Below are 21655 nucleotides of genomic sequence, written 5' to 3'. Positions count from 1 at the left end.
TATTCACTTTTTTATCTCTAATAATTGATGTGATTTTCTTCTTTAGAAATCGGAAGAAAGATAATATACTTACGACGAGGACTAAATCATTATAAATTAAACTTCCTAATTAGTTTAATTAGTCGTATGAAAATTTTGGAATTTGGTTTTCTAAAGAGAAAAATGATTTTTAAACCGCATATATGTATCTACACAGTACACACAAATAAGAAAGTCACCGAACTTTGGATGAAAAAAGAATTTAAAATTTAAAATTGAGAGCGAAAGTGCGCGTTAGAAACCCGAGGAGAATGGGGCATTTGTGGGTTCTTCAATTCTACCGCGAAGCCGAAGATTGGGCATCGAAAGCGAATGGGCAATGCAGAAAGCTGTGGCTTCCACTCCCTCTGAAATTTGGTAAAGTAAAACTCAAACAACTCTCTCTCAACTGGAAATTTCTTCCGCATTGCATTATCATCTTCATTCATTCAACTTATTTTGCAATTTCGATCACTTTCCAACTTTCCTCACATCATTTCTGTTCTACTTTGATTCACGTCTAAATTCCTCCCCTAGGCGAAGGAAATCGAGGCTGTAAGCGTTTAATCTGGCCAATATCATTTGATTCTTCATTTATTGTTGATCGAATCAACGCTGTTTCAGTTTCATCTCATAAATTTATGGTTCTTCTGTTTCTACTACGGAATGGCGTTTGATTTTGCATCGTCTAATTTGCATGCATCGTAGATAAACGCATTTGGATTTGAAATAGAGAATTGATGAATTTCAAAACTCGAAACGAAGAACATTTGAGTGTGAAATGAAGAAGGAAAACGCCGGCAACCGTGGACTGGGGGTTTCAGGTTCTCGTCGGACGCGTTCTCAGATAGCAGTAGCACCGGATTGGACGGCGGCGGATTGTCTTGTTCTTGTTAATGTGATTGCGGCTGTGGAGGCCGATTGTTTGAAAGCTTTGTCTAGCTATCAGAAATGGAAGATTGTTGCAGAGAACTGCACGTCTTTGGATGTGGTTCGGACTTCGAATCAATGCAGGAGAAAGTGGGACTGTTTGCTGATTGAACATGATGTTATCAAGCAATGGGAGTTAAAGATGCCGGAGGATGATTCATATTGGTGTTTGGAAAGTGGAAGGAGAAAAGAATTGGGACTTCCTGACAACTTTGATGAGGAGCTGTTCAAAGCAATTGATAATGTTGCAACGATGAGGGCGAATCAGTCGGATACGGAGCCGGATAGTGATCCGGAGGCTGCTGTTGAGAACATTGATGAAATTGCAGAGCCTGGTATGGTACTTTATTTCCTAAAGTGCTTATAGATCAAGTTTTCATGTGAATTTGTCCTCTCTAGACTTTCATTGAATACACTTCATAATAATCATCTTTTAGTTTTGGCCTTGTGGTCAACAAAGGCCATGAAAATAAAAAGGGCTTAGATGGAATGAGTTAAATCATGGTGGACACTTGCCCAAGATTTAATATCTTCAACAACCAAATGAAATAGGGTCAGACGGCTATACATAGATATTAGGAGAACATAAATCATTTCTTGCTTCACTTAGTGACTTCCTAGAGATTAGCTGCGTGAGTCATGAGCATCATGCAAGCAGGGGATTTGATAGCCTAGCTATTAAATTAAATATTTTTATTATTATTTTGTTTCTTGATCAATGATTGAGGAAATTTGAGGAATCTTTTTTGTTTTCTTCTTGTTCGTAATGCTGTGAAATTAATAGAAACCGAAACAAATACCTTTATTTCTTGTTCTTGGTAATAAATCTTGAGCGACATGATTGTTTCTATTACACCACATCAATGAGAATGATGATTTATGTTTCATCTTTTATGAGCTCTTCAAAGGTATGGAACCATTGGTTTTGGACCTTTTATCTGGCCAGTTGTGTGGACGACTGTATTAAACAACAAATTAAAGCTAAAAACTCTAAGGAAAGGGTAGTTTAACTACTTCAGAATCTCAGATATAGCGTCTGCCTATAACATTTCATGAATATATTTTGTTGTATCTAGAAACCATCTTTATACAAATCAAAACAAAACGTTGAAAGAGCTACCCTCACTCAATCCTAAGCAGTGACTTGAAGAATTGGAGCAGTGAAACATTATGTTGAAGAGAACTCGCAGTCAGTATTATAGCCATTCCAGGATCTAGATTGTTTGGTTCTTTTCTTTTCCTTATAATCCATTAGGTGCAATTTGAACTTGGTATTCTGCTAACTTTTATCATACTAGACCTGATAGGACGGGTTTTCCTTTCAGAGTTATTTTGATGTCCCAATTTTCTCATGGAGATGGAAGTCATACATAAGGCTTAATTGTTAATTTTTTTTTTAAACCAGAAGAGCTGGTTGACAAAAATGTCATACTGTATAAATTGCTTTGAAGCAGCTTGTAATGTGTGGGGATGGTTCTTATAATTGCTGTCTTCAAATTACTTCAATAATATTGGTCTTTTTCTTCTGTCTGATTTTGTAATGCCAGGGCCTAAAAGGCAAAGACGTCGTTCAATGTCTAAGAGCAATCAAGTCCTTGAGAAATCTCTGGAATGTGAGAGAAATCGGGCCCTTGAGAAATCTTTAGAATGTAAGGAAGAAGAAGAAGTAGAAGATGGAGAAGAAGAAGAAGAAAAACCTCTATTAAGCTTTCCAGAAGTAGAGCCTCGTGAATGCTACATCAAAAACAATGGATCAAAGGTGACCGATAATCTCGAACCCAAAGAGCAAATGATGGCAAAGTTTTTGCTTGAAAATGCAGAAAAAGTTCAAGCAATTGTGTCTGAGAATGCAGAATATGCAACTTCTGATGAAAAGAATGACAAGGACCAAACTAATTTGGTAAGGCATCAAGGGAGCAAGCTTATCAGATGCCTTGGAGATATTCTCAACACTATTAACGATCTCCGTGGCCTGCTTGAAGATTGTGAGTGACTCACATTATGAAAATTTCGGTTTGCATTAACCCACCAAGTGAGAGTTGCTCTCCTATGGTATCTTCAACTCCTTTTGTAGATGTGTGTTTAAATCATAAATCATTTTGTTAGCACTTAGGAAATTGCCAGTTTGATTACATATTACACTTTTGAATCTTCTCATCTTTCCTCCTACAGACAAAATGTCAAGTTGGCCATGCGAGCAACGGTAAAATGCTGTCGACATTTTCCAGGTTAAAGATAGAAACCCAATCCAATGATTATTTATGAAAACCTCTTTTTGTTCTTTTTTCTAAGACCAATGGATTCTTTTTTTCATGAATAACAAGAAAGATACTACAAAACTCCAAACTCATTAAACTATGTTATGTTATTCCTTTCCTTTTGTTGGGAAGTGGGGGGGGAACAAACTATGCAATATCACTTAAAAGGACCAGCCTTCAACAGCTCATCAAAACAAGAAACTTCTCTCTACTTCTTTTTCATTTTCATCATTCCTTCATTTCCCTTACAAGTACACTTTTGCAAGACCTTCCCTCACCCATGGCTCATAAAGCAGACCTGTTTTTACTGATCTTATTTCTAGTGTGGTGCTGCAACACTTCCTCTAGTACCAGTCCGGAGGCCGAAGTTCTCGTCAAGTTCAAGAGCTCTCTTTCTATAAACGCCGCCTTGGACAATTGGAATGTGTCTATCAACATATGTGATGACGATCCAAAAACGAGAGGTAAATTCTGGACTGGTGTGACTTGCAAGGATGGAACTCTGTTTGGGTTACGGCTTGAGAACATGAGCTTAAGCGGCGTTATCGACATAGACACACTCGTGAACTTGCCATCTCTAAGGAGCTTGAGCTTCATGAACAATAGCTTTCATGGTTCAATGCCTCCGGTTAAGAAACTGGGCGCACTGAGAGCTTTATATCTTGCATACAACAAATTATCTGGTACAATACCTGATGATGCTTTTCAAGATATGAGGTCGTTGAAAACGGTGCGTTTAGAAGAGAATGATTTTAAAGGACAAATTCCAGGTTCCCTTTCTAGTTTGCCAGCATTGGTGGAATTGAGCCTTGAAGGGAATAGATTTGAAGGCAAAATTCCTGATTTTATTCCAAGGGATTGGAAGTTGTTCGATTTGTCCAATAACCAATTGGAGGGTGCAATACCCTCTGGCTTAGCCAATATCGACTCCAATGCATTTGCAGGTGAAGAAGCTATATATATCAACTTGGATGGTCTTTTTGTTTGTTTGTTTTTGGGCCAATTGCAAAAATTATCTCGTAGTATGATGGTAGTTACAATTATACTTTCAAACACTCTTAAACGTGCAAAAATGTTAAAATTGAACCCTCAAATGATAAAAAGTGAATCCTTAAACTTATACCAACATTAAAATTTCTACGATTGTTCAATTTTAACACTTGAATAAGTTTGAGAGCAATTTTTTCAATTGAAAATTTGAAGGTATAATTGCAACAAGTATTATATTTTAGGTATGGTTTTTGCAATTTACTCTTTCTTCTTTTTTTTTTCAAAAATATTTAAAAATACAACTAGTTAAGGTATATTTTATCGACTAAGTGGCAAGAAGTTTAAATCTCCATTTTCACATATTGTTGAACTATATATAAAAAAGATGTCCTTTCCTCAAGTATGAGTTTTCTTTTATCTTTAGTTTAGATTTAGAATTCGGAATGATTTATCAAAAACTCGTGAGAAACAAGTATAATTTTTTAAAACTTATAATTTTAAATTATTCTTTTTTAATGTTTTGGTAAAAAGAATTTGGTGAAGCATCTCTTTACTTTTGAAATAGTAAGGCGTTTTATCCACGAGTATTTTGAGAAAAATTTTCAATCTTCTTTTAATCGTCTTACATGAGCAAAAATCATTGCGAGACGTATTCTTACACACAAACATAAACTAGGAACTTTGAGCCAAATGTGAAAAAGAAATTAAAATAATTTAAACTCATTTAATAACCATTTGAGTTTAGAAAAATATTTGTTTTCTCACTATTTTTCGATCATGTTTTCATCTTTCCTAAATAAACATCTGAATTTGTAGATAAATTTTAAAAACGAAGAATATTTTATTATTATTATTATTACTTTTAAAGTTTAGCTTCGATTTTAGAAATACTTTTAGAATGGAGATCACAAAATAGAGAAATCAATGATGGAAGTAGTATTCGTAGGTTTAATTTTTTTAAAAAAATAAAATATATATCGCTTTTATCTTTATTATAATCTATCCAGTTTTGGATTCTTTGGAATTGCTGTAGGATTATCTTTAGCTGTTTAATGGAGTGACATAATTATCATTTTCTTCGTGAAATATATATCTTTAAATTAAAGATTTGATCGAACTTTGGGAGAAAATAATTTAACCATGTCAATTTTAGCAGAAAACGAACTATATCCAATCTTTTCATCCCCGGTATAGGCTATAGATAGGATAAATAATGTTAAATTAACATGAACTTAATATAATTTTTTTGTGATTAAAATTTTAGAGCACAATCATTTTTTGTATCTTAATCTTTAATTTAGATATCAGTACAACATTAAGTTTATAATTGAAAATTGGGCTGCGAGTTTTTACTTTTCATTCATTGTTATTAACGATTTCTTTTGTCGACAGGAACATTGATTTACTTCCTTGTATGTTTAATTTCAAATTTTGGATATATATATATAGTGAATATATAATAATGCAACTCATTTTACATTGAATTCTTCGGACTCTGTTTGATAACATTTGGTCTTTAAAAATTTTACTCATTTATCTTACACACTCATTTATTATAGTTTCCATCTTTCCGAACTAAATAAAATTCTAATCCAAATTCCAAAAATAAAAAATATTTTTTTTTAGTTTTCAAAAGTTTCCTTAATTTTTAAAAACACTCCAGCTAACAAATCAATAAGTAGTTTATAACCTTACATACAGTAGCGTCTTTTTCAATTAAACACATCAATTTTCAAATTATTTGAGAATTCAAAATCCATCTCTTACCAAACGCAACATTATATTGAATGAGAACTAAAATGAAAATTCATTTGTCTCCAACAGGGAATAACGATTTATGTGGAAAACCTCTAAGTCGATGCAAGTCTCCAAAGAAATGGTACATCCTCACCGGAGTAACCGTCGGAATCATCTTGTTAGCTATCATTGTCATTCGCCATCGCTACCGCCGCCGCAAGGCTCTATCATTAGCGGCGGAAGAAGCCCACGATAAATTGGGCCTGGCAAAGGCCCAATATCAGGAGCAAACAGAAGAAAATGCGAAGCTGCAGTTCGTTCGGGCCGACAGGCCCATCTTTGACTTAGAGGAGCTGTTGAGGGCCCCAGCAGAAGTTTTGGGCGGTGGAAGTTTTGGGTCGTCTTATAAGGCCCTACTCTCAAATGGGCCTCCAGTGGTAGTGAAAAGGCTTCGGCCCATGAGATGTGTTGGGTTCGAAGAGTTTCATGAGCACATGAAAAAGCTGGGCTCAATTTCACATCCCAATTTGCTTCCTCCTCTGGCTTTCTATTATAGAAATGAAGATAAGCTTTTGATTTCTGAGTTCATGGGGAATGGGAACTTGGCTGATCATCTTCATGGCCATGGTAGGATCTCCAACTCATCTAATACTTGAATTTAACACCTCTTTATAAAGAAGAATTTGAGTGTTTTTATATTTGTTTTAATTCAACAATTTTAAAGATAGAAGATCGAATCATTGACTTTTGAAATGATAATTGATGTCTTATTTACTGAAATATATTTAAATTGACTGATTTAAAAAATTAACAAATAGTATGACTTTGTTATTGATTTCAATCTAGTTCCACATGTAGTTAATGAGTTATGGCATGGTTCACCAGACATTTTTTTTAAAAGAGAGATTTTCTGTTATATTTTTTTTTTCTAAAAATGAAAGTTTGTAAGAAAAATTACTATAATATTTGACCATCCAAAAAACCATAACCATTAGATTAAAGAAAAAAAAAAGTCAAAATGGTTTTGAAAACAATGATTGGACTCGTAACTTAATGGACGTGTTTTTTTTTCTTCCCTTTTTTGCCGTTTCTTTTGTAGTAAAAAAAAATTGTAGGAATAGGTATTCAATATCAATATTTGAGATCTTAATTGTTGTTTTATTCACTTAGTTATATTCAATGGAAAAATAAATATATTAACTTGAGTGTAACTGATTGCTCATTCTTAAATAAGCATAGTTCGACTAACATAATGTTTGTATTATCGATCTCAAAGTCGGATGTTTAATTCTCCTATCCCACATATTGTAAAAAATATATATGTATTATTTTTCTTCTTAATATAATAATCAATGTAGGAGGTTTCAAATTCTAAACTTAAAATAAAAAGGTAAATTTCCACTCTTACAGTAAATAAATGACTCTTTTTTTTATTTAAGGATCTAGTTAGAAAATTACATATATATTATTACATCTGCTTTTTGTAACTAAAAAAAAAATAATAATTCAAAATATTCCAGCTCAGCGCACGCCTGGAAATATTGGGCTGGACTGGCCCACACGGCTACGGATCATCAAAGGAGTGGGCCGAGGCCTGGTCCATTTACATAGAGAGCTACCGAGCCTGAGCCTACCACACGGCCACTTAAAATCCTCGAACATTCTTCTCAACAGCAGTAACGAGCCTCTATTAACCGACTTCGGCCTCGACCCTCTGGTTTGCCAGGAGCAAGCACACCAATTCATGGCCGCGTACAAGTCGCCGGAGTACATCCGGCACCGGCGTGTCTCCAGAAAGACCGATGTGTGGAGTTTAGGAATTCTGATCCTGGAGCTTCTGACCGGAAAGTTTCCGGCGAACTATCTCCGGCACGGGGGAGGCGCGGCCAACGGCGACCTGGCGGCGTGGGTGAAGTCGGCGGTGAGAGAGGAGTGGACGGCGGAGGTTTTCGACGGTGATATGATGAAAGGGACGAAGAACGAAGACGGAGAAATGGTGCGGCTGCTGCGGATCGGAATGAATTGCAGCGAAGAGGAGGAGGATCAACGGTGGGGATTGAAGGAGGCGGTGGAGAAGATTGAGGAGTTGAAGGAAACGGAAAGTAGTACTGATGATGAATTTTATTCATCTTATGGTAGTGAAGTGGAAGTCCGATCTATAGAGAGGGAGTGACTTTCTTATATTTTGTTTTTTGGTCCCTAAATTTTAGGGGTTATTTTAGTTTTAACTGTCTAAATTTGGTCGGTGTAATTTTAATACGAGATATTTGGTCCTTACACCCATCTTTTATGTATCCATAACCCCCCTTTTTTTTTTCTTAAGATACAAGTGAAGACATCCACTATAGTATGAGGTTTTTTATGGAGTAAAACTAAAAGCAAAACTATGAAAGTTTATAACAAAAGTAGATAATATCATATTATTGCGGAGATATTTGGATGGTCATTATTTGACATGTTAGGAAAAAAAAACCTCTCACTATTACCTAGAGGTGTCCAATTTTCCTGCGGAGATGGGACCCGTCCCAAACGGGTGGAGATTCTCGATTAGGCGGAGAATGGGGGAAGGAGTAGGGGAAAAAGATTTTCCGTGAGCTAAACAAGGATGGGGACATTCCCCGTCTCTGCCCCTGCCCTGTTTCCCATCCCTGGTTAATCTCTATTTATTTATTTAGTATAATTATTTAATGTTATGTTATTATTATTATAATATAAATATTACATTTACATTTCAACTTTACTTATTGGTTAGATAAGGAATATGTTTAAATTGAATATTTAAATTTAGATTATATTATATGAATAATTTGATTTATATTTATTTTTTCTACTAATAAAGTTGATTAGTTTTTTAGGTCAAATTTTGAGTAATTTATCTTTAAATTCAAATTGTCATGAAAAACTAACAATAATAAACAATTTAGTAATAATTCTTACCCCAATCCCTGTGGGGGATTTCACTACCACATAGTCATCTCTACTACTACCATAGGAATAAGTAGAAAATCACAAAAATAAAAATAAAAGAAAGCAATCTCTCCTGATTCTATGTATAAGAGCAGAAAGCAATCTCTTCTGATTCTACGTATAAGAGCACTATCTTAAAGCTTTTATACTACTCATATTATTTTTTTCACTCTTAAACTAGAGAATACATAAAAGAAATTTAATTAGAGTTAGCACACTTAAGCTTAAAGTGTTTTTAAATAGACAATTTGAAATCGAAGACATAGACTTCCTTTATAGTACTTAGAGCTCATAACTTCCTTGAACTTTTTAATATCGGACAACTGCATTTCTAATGTTTTATTTGTTATGGTTAATTTTGAACCGAAGGGTATAATTGACATCTAGAAATGAAAAAGTCAAGAAGTAGCGTGATATGAATTGAAAGTGTCAACTAAAGACAGAAATGAGTAGAAGGGGGCTGGCCCAAGCCAGTAACCTCAGCCTCCAACCCTTGCCAAATACTTAACGGGCATGTTTCGCATGCCCGACCCAAAGTAGCATTTTAGGCCCAAGATATGGACTAGAAAGACACCTGGTCTTGGTCGAGATCGACCCTTGCCAAATGTCTAATGAGACAAGTTTTATGCATGCCTCAACCCAAAGCAGCATTTTAAGTCCAAGATATAGCCTGCTCTACCTTGACTAAGGCGGAGGCCGATCGTAGCCAAACATAAAACCGAGCACATCCCTTGGCCCGACCGATTATTTAATTATCCTAAGGCAATTTGGAACCCTCGAGAATACTCTAGGTCAATTTTCTCTATAAATATATCATTATAACTTTATATGAGGTAATTAGAGCCCTACTCTCAAACTCTCTAGCTTCCACATTTTTTCAATTTCTGATTTAAACATTGGAGTATTTGTAGTAAATACCACACCAATGTGTACATTTTTTTTGGCAAGCCAAGTTCTTCTTCTCTTCAAACAAAATCCATTGTTAGTGTCACGTTGGTCATGTACGTATTTTCTGGTCCAAAATTTGACATCAACATTACTGAAACTCAACATTATAAACAAATGGAAACTAGATTTGACAAAAATAAAGAGAGTATTATTTCCAATAAAAAATATAAAATTAAAAAAAATAAAAGAATGTTAATTTCAGGACTAGACGTACGGTAAAAGCAAAAGTCCGTGTCTAAAGCGATTTGTTCTTTTTCTCCTTGTGTCTTCAACAGAAAAAAATGTAAAAAATAGTCAAATGCGATCGAAATACATGGGATGGCAGTTACAGTTTGAAAAATTCAAATAAAACCAAATTATCCATAATAAATAAGAACCACCAAATGACCAAAATCGATGAAAGAGAAAAGATTAGTTTTGGAAAAAAAAGAAACATAACCTTTCTTGTTTGTTTGTTTGTTTCGAAGAAACAGAGCACCTGAAAAGAATAAAAAAAATCAGAGAACTCAAATTGTAAAATTTTCGGTTCTTTGGTATTGGTTTTGGGTTTGTTTTGATTTGTTTTTGAAAGGGAAAAAAAGAGAAGAAAAATAATAAAGAGAGAAAAAAATGTGGTTACCAAGATACAGCTTAGAAAGAAAAGAGAGATTGAATGTGAATGGATTTGTGGCAGTGGCAATTGATAAAGACAAAGGAAGTCAAGGAGCTCTCAAATGGGCAATTGATCATTTGCTTCAAAGAGGACAGACTGTTTTTCTCATTCATGTCAAACTCAAATCTCCTAATTCTTCCCAAAGTACTTTCTTTCTCTCTCTCCCTCTCTAAACCCTTTTGTTTTCGTATTACAATTTGATGTTTGATTTACTTTTGTCGTTTCGTAACTGTTTGGTTTATCGAAACTTTTTCCCTCAATTTTTAAAATTTGGTATAAATTTTTTAAAAATACAAATTGGGGGTGGAAGGATTTGAACCTTTTGATCCTTAGCATATATTGATACCGGTTGAGCTAAGCTCTTTTTCGCGAACTTGATATGAATCTTGAAAATATTGATAGAAAGTTGATAGAAGAAAATGTAAATAGTGTTATAAAACTATTTATAAGGTCAATTTTCAAAAATTAAATAGTTATCACACCGAATCTTTATTTGTGGGTTTACTTTTTTAGTTCAATCATGTGGGCAGAGATCTAAACCTTGGGGTGTTCAAATAACTCGTCAACCCGAGTAATCCGGACTACCCAACCCAAAATATAAGAGTTGGGTTGGGTTAGTTTTGTTCTTGAATTGGGTTAATTTTTTTTTGTTAGGTTGGGTTGGGTCGTGGGTTGACTAAAAAAATTTGGTTTGACCTAATCCATCCGGAACTTTATATAAGTTTGATTACTTTGTTAACTTTTTAATGATTTTTTTAAAAAAATTGGTATAATATTTGTCTTTGTTTAAAGTTTGCAATAAATATCATAGTTATTTAGTATTTAACATTTGAATTTTACGAGATTTTAATTATTAGTTATGTGTTATATATAAATTTACACATTTTTTATTAAAAAGAAAAAATAAGTTATAAATTGACAACCCAACCCAACCTGAATTTTAAGGATTGGGTTGGATTAGAGACTTTATTTGGGTCATTTGAGTTGCTAATCCGACCAACCCAAATTTTCGGGTTGGTCCTAAAAATTTCCTCAACCCAACTCAGCCCAACCCATATACATTCCTATCTAAACTTTTGTCTTTAAACAGATGTCTTAATGAATTGTGAAGGGTTTGAAAATTGAATATAAACATTAGTCTATTTTGTTCAATTTGGTTCAAATCTTTCAAAAGTTAATTGTAATCGGTAAAATGATGATGAAATCTCAAAACACACAATTTCTTGATTTTGTAGAAAAATTCTAGTATTACAAGGGATATCATATTTTCTATGTTCACATTCAAAAATTTTCTTCATAAATATTTTTCTAATGCAAGAGATGCTCATGTTATTTTTAAAAGCATATTGACGTAGGAAGCAATATATATCATAGTATCGAAAATTTTCTCGGATTTTGTCGTGTGACTCATTTGACCTAAAATTGTTTGTTGTTATAGAATCTCTCATTTTGAACTTGAAAAGTTCCATATTTTTTGTGCATTTCTAGCAAAATCTATCTTGCTTTTGGTGCCTAGAATGCTCTTTTGTATAGAATTTTATTGGAAAACAATGAAGTTCATAAAACAATACGAGACAAAGTTTCATATGAGGATCTCTTTTTTGGGTGCAGAGATGAGTTTGAAATCGGACCCTGAAGCCAGTGTCAAAGAATTATTCCTTCCTTTTCGTTGCTTTTGTACTCGAAAGGATGTAAGTTTTTTTTTTTAACGTTCAAATTTTTTACTTTTACTTTTTTATTTTGACATAAATTGTTGTTCATAATATTGAATTATGTTTTGGTGTGATTTATAGATACAATGCAAAGATATTGTGTTGGAAGATACAGATGTAGCAAAGGCCATAATTGAGTATGTTGCAAATACAGCCATAGAGAATATTGTCGTGGGTGCTTCAGCAAAATCTGGCTTCTTAAGGCATGTTTTTATTTGTTCAAAATACATACAATTTTGTTTTTAGGTAGAAGTATTCTAAAAAAAATTTGACCTAAAAAACTCGATCTTGCCATCTTGAACGGTCGGGTTGAGCTGAAAAGATCCCTTTGAACCCAACCCATTGACAATTTAGTATATGTTTTGACCATATTATGCTTGGAGTTAACATTAATTTGGAATGAATTTTATTTTGAGCAGATTCAAGGCAACTGATATTCCTGGCAGTATAGTCAAAGGAGCACCAGATTTTTGTAATGTGTTTGTCATTTCTAAAGGTAAAATCCAATCGATGCGTTCGGCATCACGTCCTGCTCCATCGGTAAGTGCTCTACGAGGTCAATTAGTGCAACAATGCAGCACAAAATCCGATACGCCCGACTTCCCTATCAATCACTCTGCAAGTGCAAGAGGTAACTTGTATCAAGTCAGTTTCCTTTTACCTAATACACAGGTTGTCTCAATATTCTCTATGAAACTAATGTTGAATTTGTTAGCAGTGTCTTTGGATAAGCCACCCCTTGATGTGCCTAGTAAATCGCAAGACGAGGCTGATTTCATGAGGTTAGTGTGGGCCCTTTACATGGTTCAAATAAATGTTTAACTAGTGCAAAACTCATAAGCTTAAGTCGATAAATCGTTAAGCTATGATATATTTAATCTTTGATTCTTAGTATTCAACTCGTATATGTGCTTGCTTTTAGTATGTTCTAGTATTAGACTAGTACAAAGCTCACAAGCTTGAGCCGATAAGTTGGTAAGCTATGATATATTTAATCGTTTGCTCTTTGTACTCAACTTCTATATGTGCTCTCTTTTAATATGATTTGGTGCTAAACTAGTGCTAAACTCATAAGCTTAATTTGATAAGTTGGTAAGTTATGATATATTTAATTTTGAAAAATATTTACGCTACACCCATCTCCATGTAGCCTACTTAAAAACATGTCATGTGGCAACAAAATTTGATTTTTTTTAAAAAAAGGTTTATTATTTTATCTCCCCTATAATAAATGATGGCTACATGGAGATGACTACACTCAAGTATTACTCAACTTGTATGTGTGCTGATTTGGTGTTAAACTAGTGGAAAGTTGTTAGACCAGATGTGATGCATACTTATGAGAGGAGGGGTAAAAAGGGAAAAGGAGTTAGTTATTGGAGAGTCGAGTGGGACAAAAGACGGTTAATGGGTATATATGTGGTGTTACTATGTTATTTTCCTCTAGAATAGGAGGAAGATTGGGATTGTACTCTTATATGTTCTTCACTGTTAATTTCAGTAAGAATATCTATTTATTCCTATCATATTGGTATCAGAGATCTCAATCTGGGAAAATTAGGTAAGATGGCACAAAAGAGATTCGAGGAATGCTTGGAGGCGACGAATAAGGAAATTGAAGAGATTAAGGTCAATGTTTAGAAATTGCCGCTCATGGATGAAACTCTTACTTCCTTAGCGAAAAGTATTGAAAGCTTGAACGTCCAAGCTGAAAAACAGCAACAAACATTAGATGAAATGCGAATTTTTTTTACATCTTTAGCGTTTGAAGTGTTTTTAAAACGTCCTCATTCAGGGGAATGCATTGTGGTTGATAGGTCAAGTGTTGATCGGAAGACTATTAGAAATAGGGGAAACATCACATTTGGGTTCAGACGAAAGAGACAAAGATCCGAGTAAGTTCAAGAAAATGGAAATGCTAGTGTTTGATGGTATCGATTTGGATTCGTGGTTGTTTAGATTAGATCAATACTTTCAGATTCACAAGTTGACGGAGGAGGAGAAGATGACAGCGACATTTATTAACTTCGAATCAGCAACGCTTGATTGGTATCTTAAGACGGAGGAACATGAACCATTTTGGAGTTGGCAAGATTTGAAGTTACGTTTGTGGAAAGTTTCTGTTTGACAAAACAAGGAACGATTTGTGGTCAATTAGTTGAAAACAAAGAAGTCGTTGGTTTGGGATGTGGTGTCCTAGATGGTAAAACCCAACCTCCTATTGTTCAATTTGCAGAGAAAGACGAGGGAAAACAATTGATCGACGTGGTTTCGATGAGAACTATCATATTATATGAGGTAGTAGCGGATGGAAATCGACGTAGGGGACCGTTAAAACGACTATCCAGTGTTGAATTTCAGGCTTGGCGGGACAAAGGTCTCTGTTTTCGCTGTGATGAAAGGTACACAATTGGACATCGTTGTAAAGGTAGGGATCAATGCAGGTTGCACATTCTTCTAGTTTAAAATAATGTTGAGGAGTTCAAAGTATTTGATGATGGGGAGGAACAAGGAAGGATAGTGGAATTGCAACAGACGATGATGGAACTGGAACCAGTGGTAGAGTTATCTCTGAATTCCATCGTAGGTTTGACTAATCCAGGCATTATGAAACTGCGAGGTTCAATTGGTATGGAGGAGGTGATTGTGCTTATTGATTGTGAGGCTACGCATAATTTTCTATCCCAACGTGTAGTTGAGACACTTCAGCTGTTAGTGCTCAATACTTCCAATTATGGGGTTATTATAGGTACCAGTAAGGCAGTGAAAGGGAAGGGAATTTATAAGAATGTTGAGCTGAAGTTGGGTTCCATTGTTATCCATGAGAATTTTTTGCTCGTGAAGATGGGAAGTGTAGGCGTGATTCTCGGGATGCAATGGCTATTCACTTTGGGGGTAACAAAGGTGGATTGGAGAAATTTGACCATGACAATCAACAAAGGAGCTCATTCATTTGTACTGAAAGGAGATTCAAGTTTGACAAAATCCAGGGTAAGTTTGAAACATCTATTTAAGTCATGGGAATCGAATGACCAAGGTTACCTAATTGAACGTCGAACAACAGAAGGTAGGGTATCCTTGGCAGAATGGTATGGAACTGATGAAGTGGTAACTTTAAGGGAATTAATAGTGGAGGTATTAGAGGAGTACTTGGATGTTTTCAAGTGGCCGAGGAAACTTCCTCCGAATCGAGGAATTAAGCATCACATTCATCTCAAAATTGGAACTCAACTGGTAAATGTTCTTCTGTATCAATATGCTTACCATCAGAAGAGTGAAATGGAAAAGTTAGTTTGAGAAATGTTAGATGTCAGCATTATTTGTCCGAGTGTCAGTCCTTACTCAAGCCCAATTTTGTTGGTGAAAACGAAAGATGGGGATGGTGTTTCTGGGTTGACTATAGAGCTTTGAACAGTGTGATAATTTCTGATAAGTTTCCAATTCAGATGATAAAAGAGTTGTTCGATGAACTACATGGGGCTAATTACTTTTCAAAGATTGATCTAAAGTCGAGATATTATCAAATTTTGATGCACAGTGAAGATGTTGAATAAACGACGTTTAGCACTCATGAAGATCATTATGAATTTTTAGTTATGTCTTTTGGCTTGACAAATGCTCCATCCACTTTTCAAGCCTTGATGAATAAGGTATTTTGACCATATTTAAGGAAGTTTTTCCTTGTTTTCTTTGATGATATTCTGGTTTATAGAAGAAGTTTAGAAGATCATTTAGTGCATTTGCAATTGGTGCTTTCAGTGTTGAAGGAGAATGAATTGTATGCCAATCAAAAGAAGTGTCAATTTGCACATGATAGAGTTGAATACTTGAGTCATTTCATTTCTAAAAAAAGGGTTGAGGCAGATCCTAAAAAGCTGTGAGCAATGTTAGAATGGTTTACACCAACCATGGTTAAGGAGGTAAGGGGTTTCTTGGGACTTACAGGTTATTACCAGCGACTTATTCGAAATTATGGAAGTTTAGTTGCTCCTCTAAGTCAGTCATTGAAGAAAGGAATGTTTGAATGGACCGCTGAAGCACAATTTTCATTTGAGAGATTAAAGACTGACATGGTGACATTGCCGGTACTAGCATTGCCTGATTTTACACAACCTTTTGAAATTGAAACGGATGCATCTGGTCATGGAATTGAGGTTGTTCTTCTTTAGAATAAATGTCCGATAGCTTATTTTAGTCAGACTTTTTATATCATGGAGCATGCAAAGTCGATTTATGAACATGAGTTAATGGTCGTAGTATTAGTTGTACAACCTTGGCGAACTTATCTATTGGGACACAAATTTGTGGTACGAATGGATCAAAAGATGTGAAGTTTTTGTTAGATCGGCAGGTAATACAACCTCAACATCAGAAATGGATTGCTAAGTTGTTGGGATATGATTTTGAAGTGAAATACAAACTAGAGGTTGAGAATAAGGTAGCTGATGCATAGCCATGAGTTCCTCCAATGATCAATCTTGTTTATTTGTCAGCTCCTGCAATCCTTGATGTTCAGATTGTTCGTGTTGAAATAAAAAAGGATCCCAAGTTGAGTAAAATTATTCAACTATTGTAGATGGATGACAGTAGTGTTCCATGGTTCACTTTGAATCAAGGTGTTCTCAAGTATAAAAATCGGTTAGTTCTCTCCAAGACTTCCACAACGATACCCACTATTTTGCATACATATCGCGATTCTGTTTTTGGTGGTCATTCGAGATACTCGAGGACGATTGAAGAACTTTATTGGGAAGGAATGAAAATGATATGAAGAAATATGTAGAGAACTACTTGATTTATCAACAAAATAAATCTTTAGCCATGAGTATAGCTGGTTTATTATTGCCATTAGGATTACCTGAAGCTCTATGGGAGCACATTTTTGTGGATTTCATAGAGAGGTTACTAAAAGCTAATGGGTTTGATGCTATTTTGGTTGTAATTGACAGATTGAGTAAATATAGCCACTTTATGGCCTTGAAACATCCATTTATAGCCAAGAGCGTGGCTGATATCTTTGTAAATAAGGTTGTTTGACTTTATGGATATCCTAAATCCATTATCTCTATTCATGATAAAGTGTTTATGAGCCATTTTTGGTAAAAGATGTTTCTTGCTGCAGGAACAAGATTGAACCACAGTTCAGCTTATCATCCAACGTCGGATGGACAAATAGAGGTCGTGAATTGTTGTTTAGAAGCTTATTTAAGATTTTTTTTTCTGTAGTGAGCGTCCCAATGAATGGATCAAGTGGTTGTATTGGGCTAAATATTGGTACAATACCACTTACCATATTTCCATAGGACTCACTCATTTTCAGGCAATTATGGTAGAATGCCTCTGCCATTAATTTATTATTGGAATTCAAGCACTTTGAATTCTACATTGGATCAACAATTGAAGGAAAGGGATGCTACTCTCAGTATTCTCATAGAGTACTTACGTGTGGCTCAGGATCAAATGAAAAAGTTTGCTGATAAGAAGTGGGCTGAGGTTGAGTATGAAGTGGGTAATTGGGTGTTCTTGAAAATCAGACCATATTGTGAGACTTCGTTGGCTAAAAAAAGAAATGAGAAACTTTCACCAAAGGGTAGAAATATTGGCCTACAAGTTAGCGTTACTAGAGGGAGCGACTATTCACCCAATTTTTCATGTTTCTCGATTGAAAAAGTTAGTGGGTCCTCATCGTTGTCTTCCACCACTGTTCACTGGCTTATTTGAGTGGATAACTGTACCAAAGTTGGTCTATGGTTATTGGCATAATCTGTATACTTAGGCTTGGGAGGTCCTTGTGCGATGGAAAGGATTTACTAGTTCATGAGGCTATATGGGGAGGTGTTGGATGATTTTTATTGTCAATTTCCTACTTTGTAACTTGAGAACAAGTTGAATTTTGAAGCAGGGGAATAATGTTAGACTACCTGTAATACATACTTGTGAGACGAGGGATAAAAAGGGAAAAGAAGGACTTATTTGTTTTCTATGTTTTAGGTGTGGTATTTTCCTCTAGAGTAGGAGAAAGATTGGGATTGTACTCTTTTATGTTTTTCATGGTTAATTTCAATAACAATCTCTACTTGATTCCTATCAAATGCTTATATGCTTAAGTCAATAAGTTGGCAAGCTAATTCTATATTTAATCTTTCCTTCCTTGTACTCAATTCGTACATGAGCTAACTTTTAGTGTGATATAGCGTTAAACTAGTGCAAAACTCATAAGCTTGAGTTGATAAGTTGGTAAGCTATGTTATATTCAATCTTTCATTCTTTGTACTCAACTTGTATGCGTGCTTGCTTTTAGTATGATTTGATGTTAAACTAGTATAAAACTCATAAGTTTAAGTCGATAAGTTGGTGGTAAGCTATGATATATTTATCTTTGGTTCTTAGTACTCTACCTGTATGTGTAAATTGCATGAAGTTTAACACGTGAGTTATTAATATTGAAAAATACGACATTTTTAGTAAGATATGGTGTTCAAGTAGTAGTAAAACCAAAAAACAAAACTTGATGATGTTTAGAAAGAGTGATGAGGAAAATGTTGTTGGAAGCAGGTCCCCATTCACAAGGAAAGGATATAATTACAAAGCATCATATGGAGATTTATCTATGCAAGATTCAGATATATCTTTTGTTAGCTCGGGAAGACCGAGCATCGATCGTATATTTCCTTCACTTTATGACAGTCAAGATATGGGAGGAAGAGCGACACCACCACAAATTTCAAGCAGTACAGATCTTGACTTGACTCGCAGCTTTGAGTCTCTGCAATTGGGACGGATGTCGGTCGATATGAACTTTCCGTCCGAGTTCTCTTCTATCTCACAAGATAGTGACAGATTGTCTATCTCATCACAGTCTATGGTAAAGTTCTGAGTTACTTTGTTTGTTATCAGTGGTTTCATTCACTTTTGTAATTCTTGTGGATATCTATCTTTTACATTGATGATCAGAGCCTCTTTCATACAATTTATGCGATGAAGAGTTTTAGAAGTACAAATTCTTTGCATATATCTTTGATCTATATTCATAGGATTCAGTTGTGAGATTACATTATAAAACTTTGTTTTTATATAACTTAGGGTAATTGTAATAGACAACATTTTTACGGGGTATATTAACTGTTTAACTACATTTTTAAATAATTGCAAATATTACAAAATCTATCGTGTTAGACTCTAGCTATATAGTCCTATCATTGATAAAACTCCTAGAGTTGGATCTTAAATTTTGCTATATCTGTAAATTCTTTTGCATTGTGCTTTTATCTGCTGATATTTTGGGTCTCATTGCTATATTTGCAACTGTCTCTAACTTTTATACAATGTGCGCAGGAAGACGTTGAGGCTGAGATGCGGAGGCTGAAGCTAGAACTCAAGCAAACCATGGAAATGTACAGTACAGCCTGCAAGGAAGCTCTTACAGCAAAACAAAAGGTAAGAGAAGTTGATTGATCGATGTGCATCATGACGACTTTCAATTGCTGCAGCAATCATATATATGGTTTGTGATGCAGGCTGTTGAGCTACAACGTTGGAAATTGGAAGAAGAACAAAGATTAGAAGAGGCGAGATTGGCAGGCGAAGCTGCATTGGCACTAGCCGAACAAGAGAAGCGAAGTCGAAAGCAGCTATTGAGGCAGCTGAAGCAGCTAGAAAGAATTGCAGAATTAGAAGCACAGAAAAGAATGAAGGCTGAAATGAAAGCACTCAAAGAAGCTGAAGAGAAGAAAAAGGCCTTTGATGCATTGGCACAAACTGATAATATCAGGTATAGAAAGTATACAATCGAGGAGATCGAAGCGGCAACAGAGTTCTTTTCCGAATCTCGTAGGATCGGAGAAGGAGGATATGGTCCTGTTTACCAGTGTGATCTTGATCATACTCCTGTTGCCATTAAGGTTCTACGTCCGGATGCTACTCAAGGGCGATCTCAGTTTAAACAAGAGGTTTGTTACCAAACATAACTCTTAGCTAAATATTTCTAGTGTACAAGCCAATCTTAAAATGAATAGAAATATACAATTTTTGGAAAATTAGAACCATATGAAACTTTATCAACTGACTTGAAAGATAACTGTTCCATACAGGTAGAAGTACTTAGTTGTATACGTCATCCAAACATGGTTCTCCTCCTTGGAGCTTGCCCCGAGTACGGCTGCCTGGTGTATGAGTTCATGGCTAATGGGAGCTTAGAAGACCGACTTTTGCGACGAGGAAACACGCCTTCGCTTTCGTGGCAACTTAGGTTCAAAATTGCAGCTGAAATTGGAACAGCATTGTTGTTCTTGCACCAAACAAAGCCAGAGCCTCTTGTGCATCGTGATCTAAAACCAGCTAACATTCTACTCGATCGTAACTTTGTCAGTAAGATCAGTGATGTTGGCTTAGCCAGGCTTGTACCACCGTCGATTGCTGATAGCGTAACACAATATCGAATGACATCAACTGCTGGAACATTTTGCTACATTGATCCAGAGTATCAACAAACCGGTATGCTCGGTGTGAAATCCGACATATACTCGCTAGGTATCATGTTTCTCCAATTGATAACTTCAAAGCCGCCAATGGGATTGACTCACCATGTCGAAAGAGCTATCGAGAAGGGGACGTTCGAAAATATTCTTGATCCAGCTGTCCTCGATTGGCCTGTTGAAGAAGCTTTGTCCTTTGCTAAGTTGTCACTCAAATGTGCCGAGTTAAGACGTAAAGATAGGCCGGATCTTGGAAAGGTTATCCTTCCAGAGCTTAACAGGTTAAGAATTATGGCAGAAGAAACAATGCACCCAACACTGATGGGAGACACAAGCCCTTCTCGCAATAGCAGTCAAGTTTCTCTTCAGTTGGTAAGTTTAATATTGCATTATCATTTACTTTCATAAGAATAATTTCTACTTTCGAAGAAAACTACTTTTAACCTTATTTTCCTCTTTCAAAAATAGGTTTTTTATTTTATTTTTTATTTTTAAAAGTAAAGCTCTAAAAAGTATTCTAACAAAAAACTACTTTGGCATTAAGTTTTGGACTCTTAAAATTAATTTTGAAGTATTCTTTAAATAAACATGAACCCATTTTGTGTCAAGAAAATTTCTATTACTACAAGAGTATCATACTCCTTTTATTCACACCATAAATTTATCTTCATAAATTCTAATAGCCCTACTTTAATTTTAAAAGTATGTTGATGTAGCACATAATAAATGGAGAGAGTACGGACAATTTTTCATACTCCCGTAGTATAGAAAAATTTCTCGTTTTGTGTCATTTCAAACATAACGATTTTGATGAATAAATGCGTTCAAGCATAAGTTCATTAGACGATGTCAAAATCACTTACAAGCACACTCTTATCTAGATAGTTCATATTAAATCTATTGCAGGGAGCGATGGGTTCATCTCCACAATCATACAACAGCTCGAGAAATCCGTCGACTAATTTTTGA

General features: G+C 35.1%; 3 protein-coding genes across 4 annotated transcripts; all 3 read left to right on the top strand.

Annotated features, from left to right (window-relative positions):
• The first annotated feature begins 244 nt into the window (after positions 1-244).
• LOC120085465 (trihelix transcription factor ASR3) lies at positions 245-3213 on the top strand. 2 transcript variants are annotated; one of them, XR_005483951.1, is made up of 4 exons: positions 245-396; positions 727-1283; positions 2496-3000; positions 3121-3213. XR_005483951.1 is itself a non-coding variant. In XM_039041443.1 (3 exons), exons 2-3 carry the CDS (start codon positions 800-802, stop codon positions 2939-2941), a joined length of 930 nt encoding a protein of 309 aa, XP_038897371.1. In that variant the 5' UTR covers positions 245-396; positions 727-799; the 3' UTR covers positions 2942-3197. The 2 variants fall into 2 exon arrangements, 1 of the variants encoding a protein (XP_038897371.1); XM_039041443.1 differs by having other exon boundaries at positions 2496-3197.
• Positions 3214-3424: 211 nt separating this feature from the next.
• LOC120085464 (pollen receptor-like kinase 2) lies at positions 3425-8333 on the top strand. Its single transcript, XM_039041442.1, has 3 exons — positions 3425-4150; positions 6021-6560; positions 7454-8333. The coding sequence occupies exons 1-3, from the start codon at positions 3487-3489 to the stop codon at positions 8104-8106; spliced, it is 1857 nt and encodes a 618-aa protein (XP_038897370.1). The 5' UTR covers positions 3425-3486; the 3' UTR covers positions 8107-8333.
• Positions 8334-10457: 2124 nt separating this feature from the next.
• LOC120084855 (U-box domain-containing protein 52-like) lies at positions 10458-21655 on the top strand. The gene is made up of 10 exons (XM_039040669.1): positions 10458-10644; positions 12112-12191; positions 12294-12415; positions 12632-12843; positions 12931-12994; positions 18768-19077; positions 19548-19649; positions 19730-20161; positions 20303-21058; positions 21593-21655. Exons 1-10 carry the CDS (start codon positions 10458-10460, stop codon positions 21653-21655), a joined length of 2328 nt encoding a protein of 775 aa, XP_038896597.1.

The sequence above is a fragment of the Benincasa hispida genome, chromosome 9, assembly GCF_009727055.1.
Source record: "Benincasa hispida cultivar B227 chromosome 9, ASM972705v1, whole genome shotgun sequence".
Taxonomy (NCBI): Eukaryota; Viridiplantae; Streptophyta; class Magnoliopsida; order Cucurbitales; family Cucurbitaceae; genus Benincasa; species Benincasa hispida.
This window is presented reverse-complemented; position numbering and strand designations above follow the sequence as displayed.

What these genes read in the sequence shown, in the direction of transcription:
- LOC120084855 (XM_039040669.1), top strand. Translation starts at nt 10,458, where the DNA reads ATGTGGTTACCAAGATACAGCTTAGAAAGAAAAGAGAGATTGAATGTG. An exon ending in GACGAGGCTGATTTCATGAG is followed by an intron (nt 12,995 to 18,767) that starts GTTAGTGTGGGC and finishes TGTTGGAAGCAG; the next exon opens with GTCCCCATTCACAAGGAAAG. An exon ending in GATCTCAGTTTAAACAAGAG is followed by an intron (nt 20,162 to 20,302) that starts GTTTGTTACCAA and finishes TGTTCCATACAG; the next exon opens with GTAGAAGTACTTAGTTGTAT.
- LOC120085464 (XM_039041442.1), top strand. Translation starts at nt 3,487, where the DNA reads ATGGCTCATAAAGCAGACCTGTTTTTACTGATCTTATTTCTAGTGTGG. An exon ending in CGACTCCAATGCATTTGCAG is followed by an intron (nt 4,151 to 6,020) that starts GTGAAGAAGCTA and finishes TGTCTCCAACAG; the next exon opens with GGAATAACGATTTATGTGGA. An exon ending in TGATCATCTTCATGGCCATG is followed by an intron (nt 6,561 to 7,453) that starts GTAGGATCTCCA and finishes AAAATATTCCAG; the next exon opens with CTCAGCGCACGCCTGGAAAT.
- LOC120085465 (XM_039041443.1), top strand. Translation starts at nt 800, where the DNA reads ATGAAGAAGGAAAACGCCGGCAACCGTGGACTGGGGGTTTCAGGTTCT. An exon ending in TGATGAAATTGCAGAGCCTG is followed by an intron (nt 1,284 to 2,495) that starts GTATGGTACTTT and finishes TTGTAATGCCAG; the next exon opens with GGCCTAAAAGGCAAAGACGT.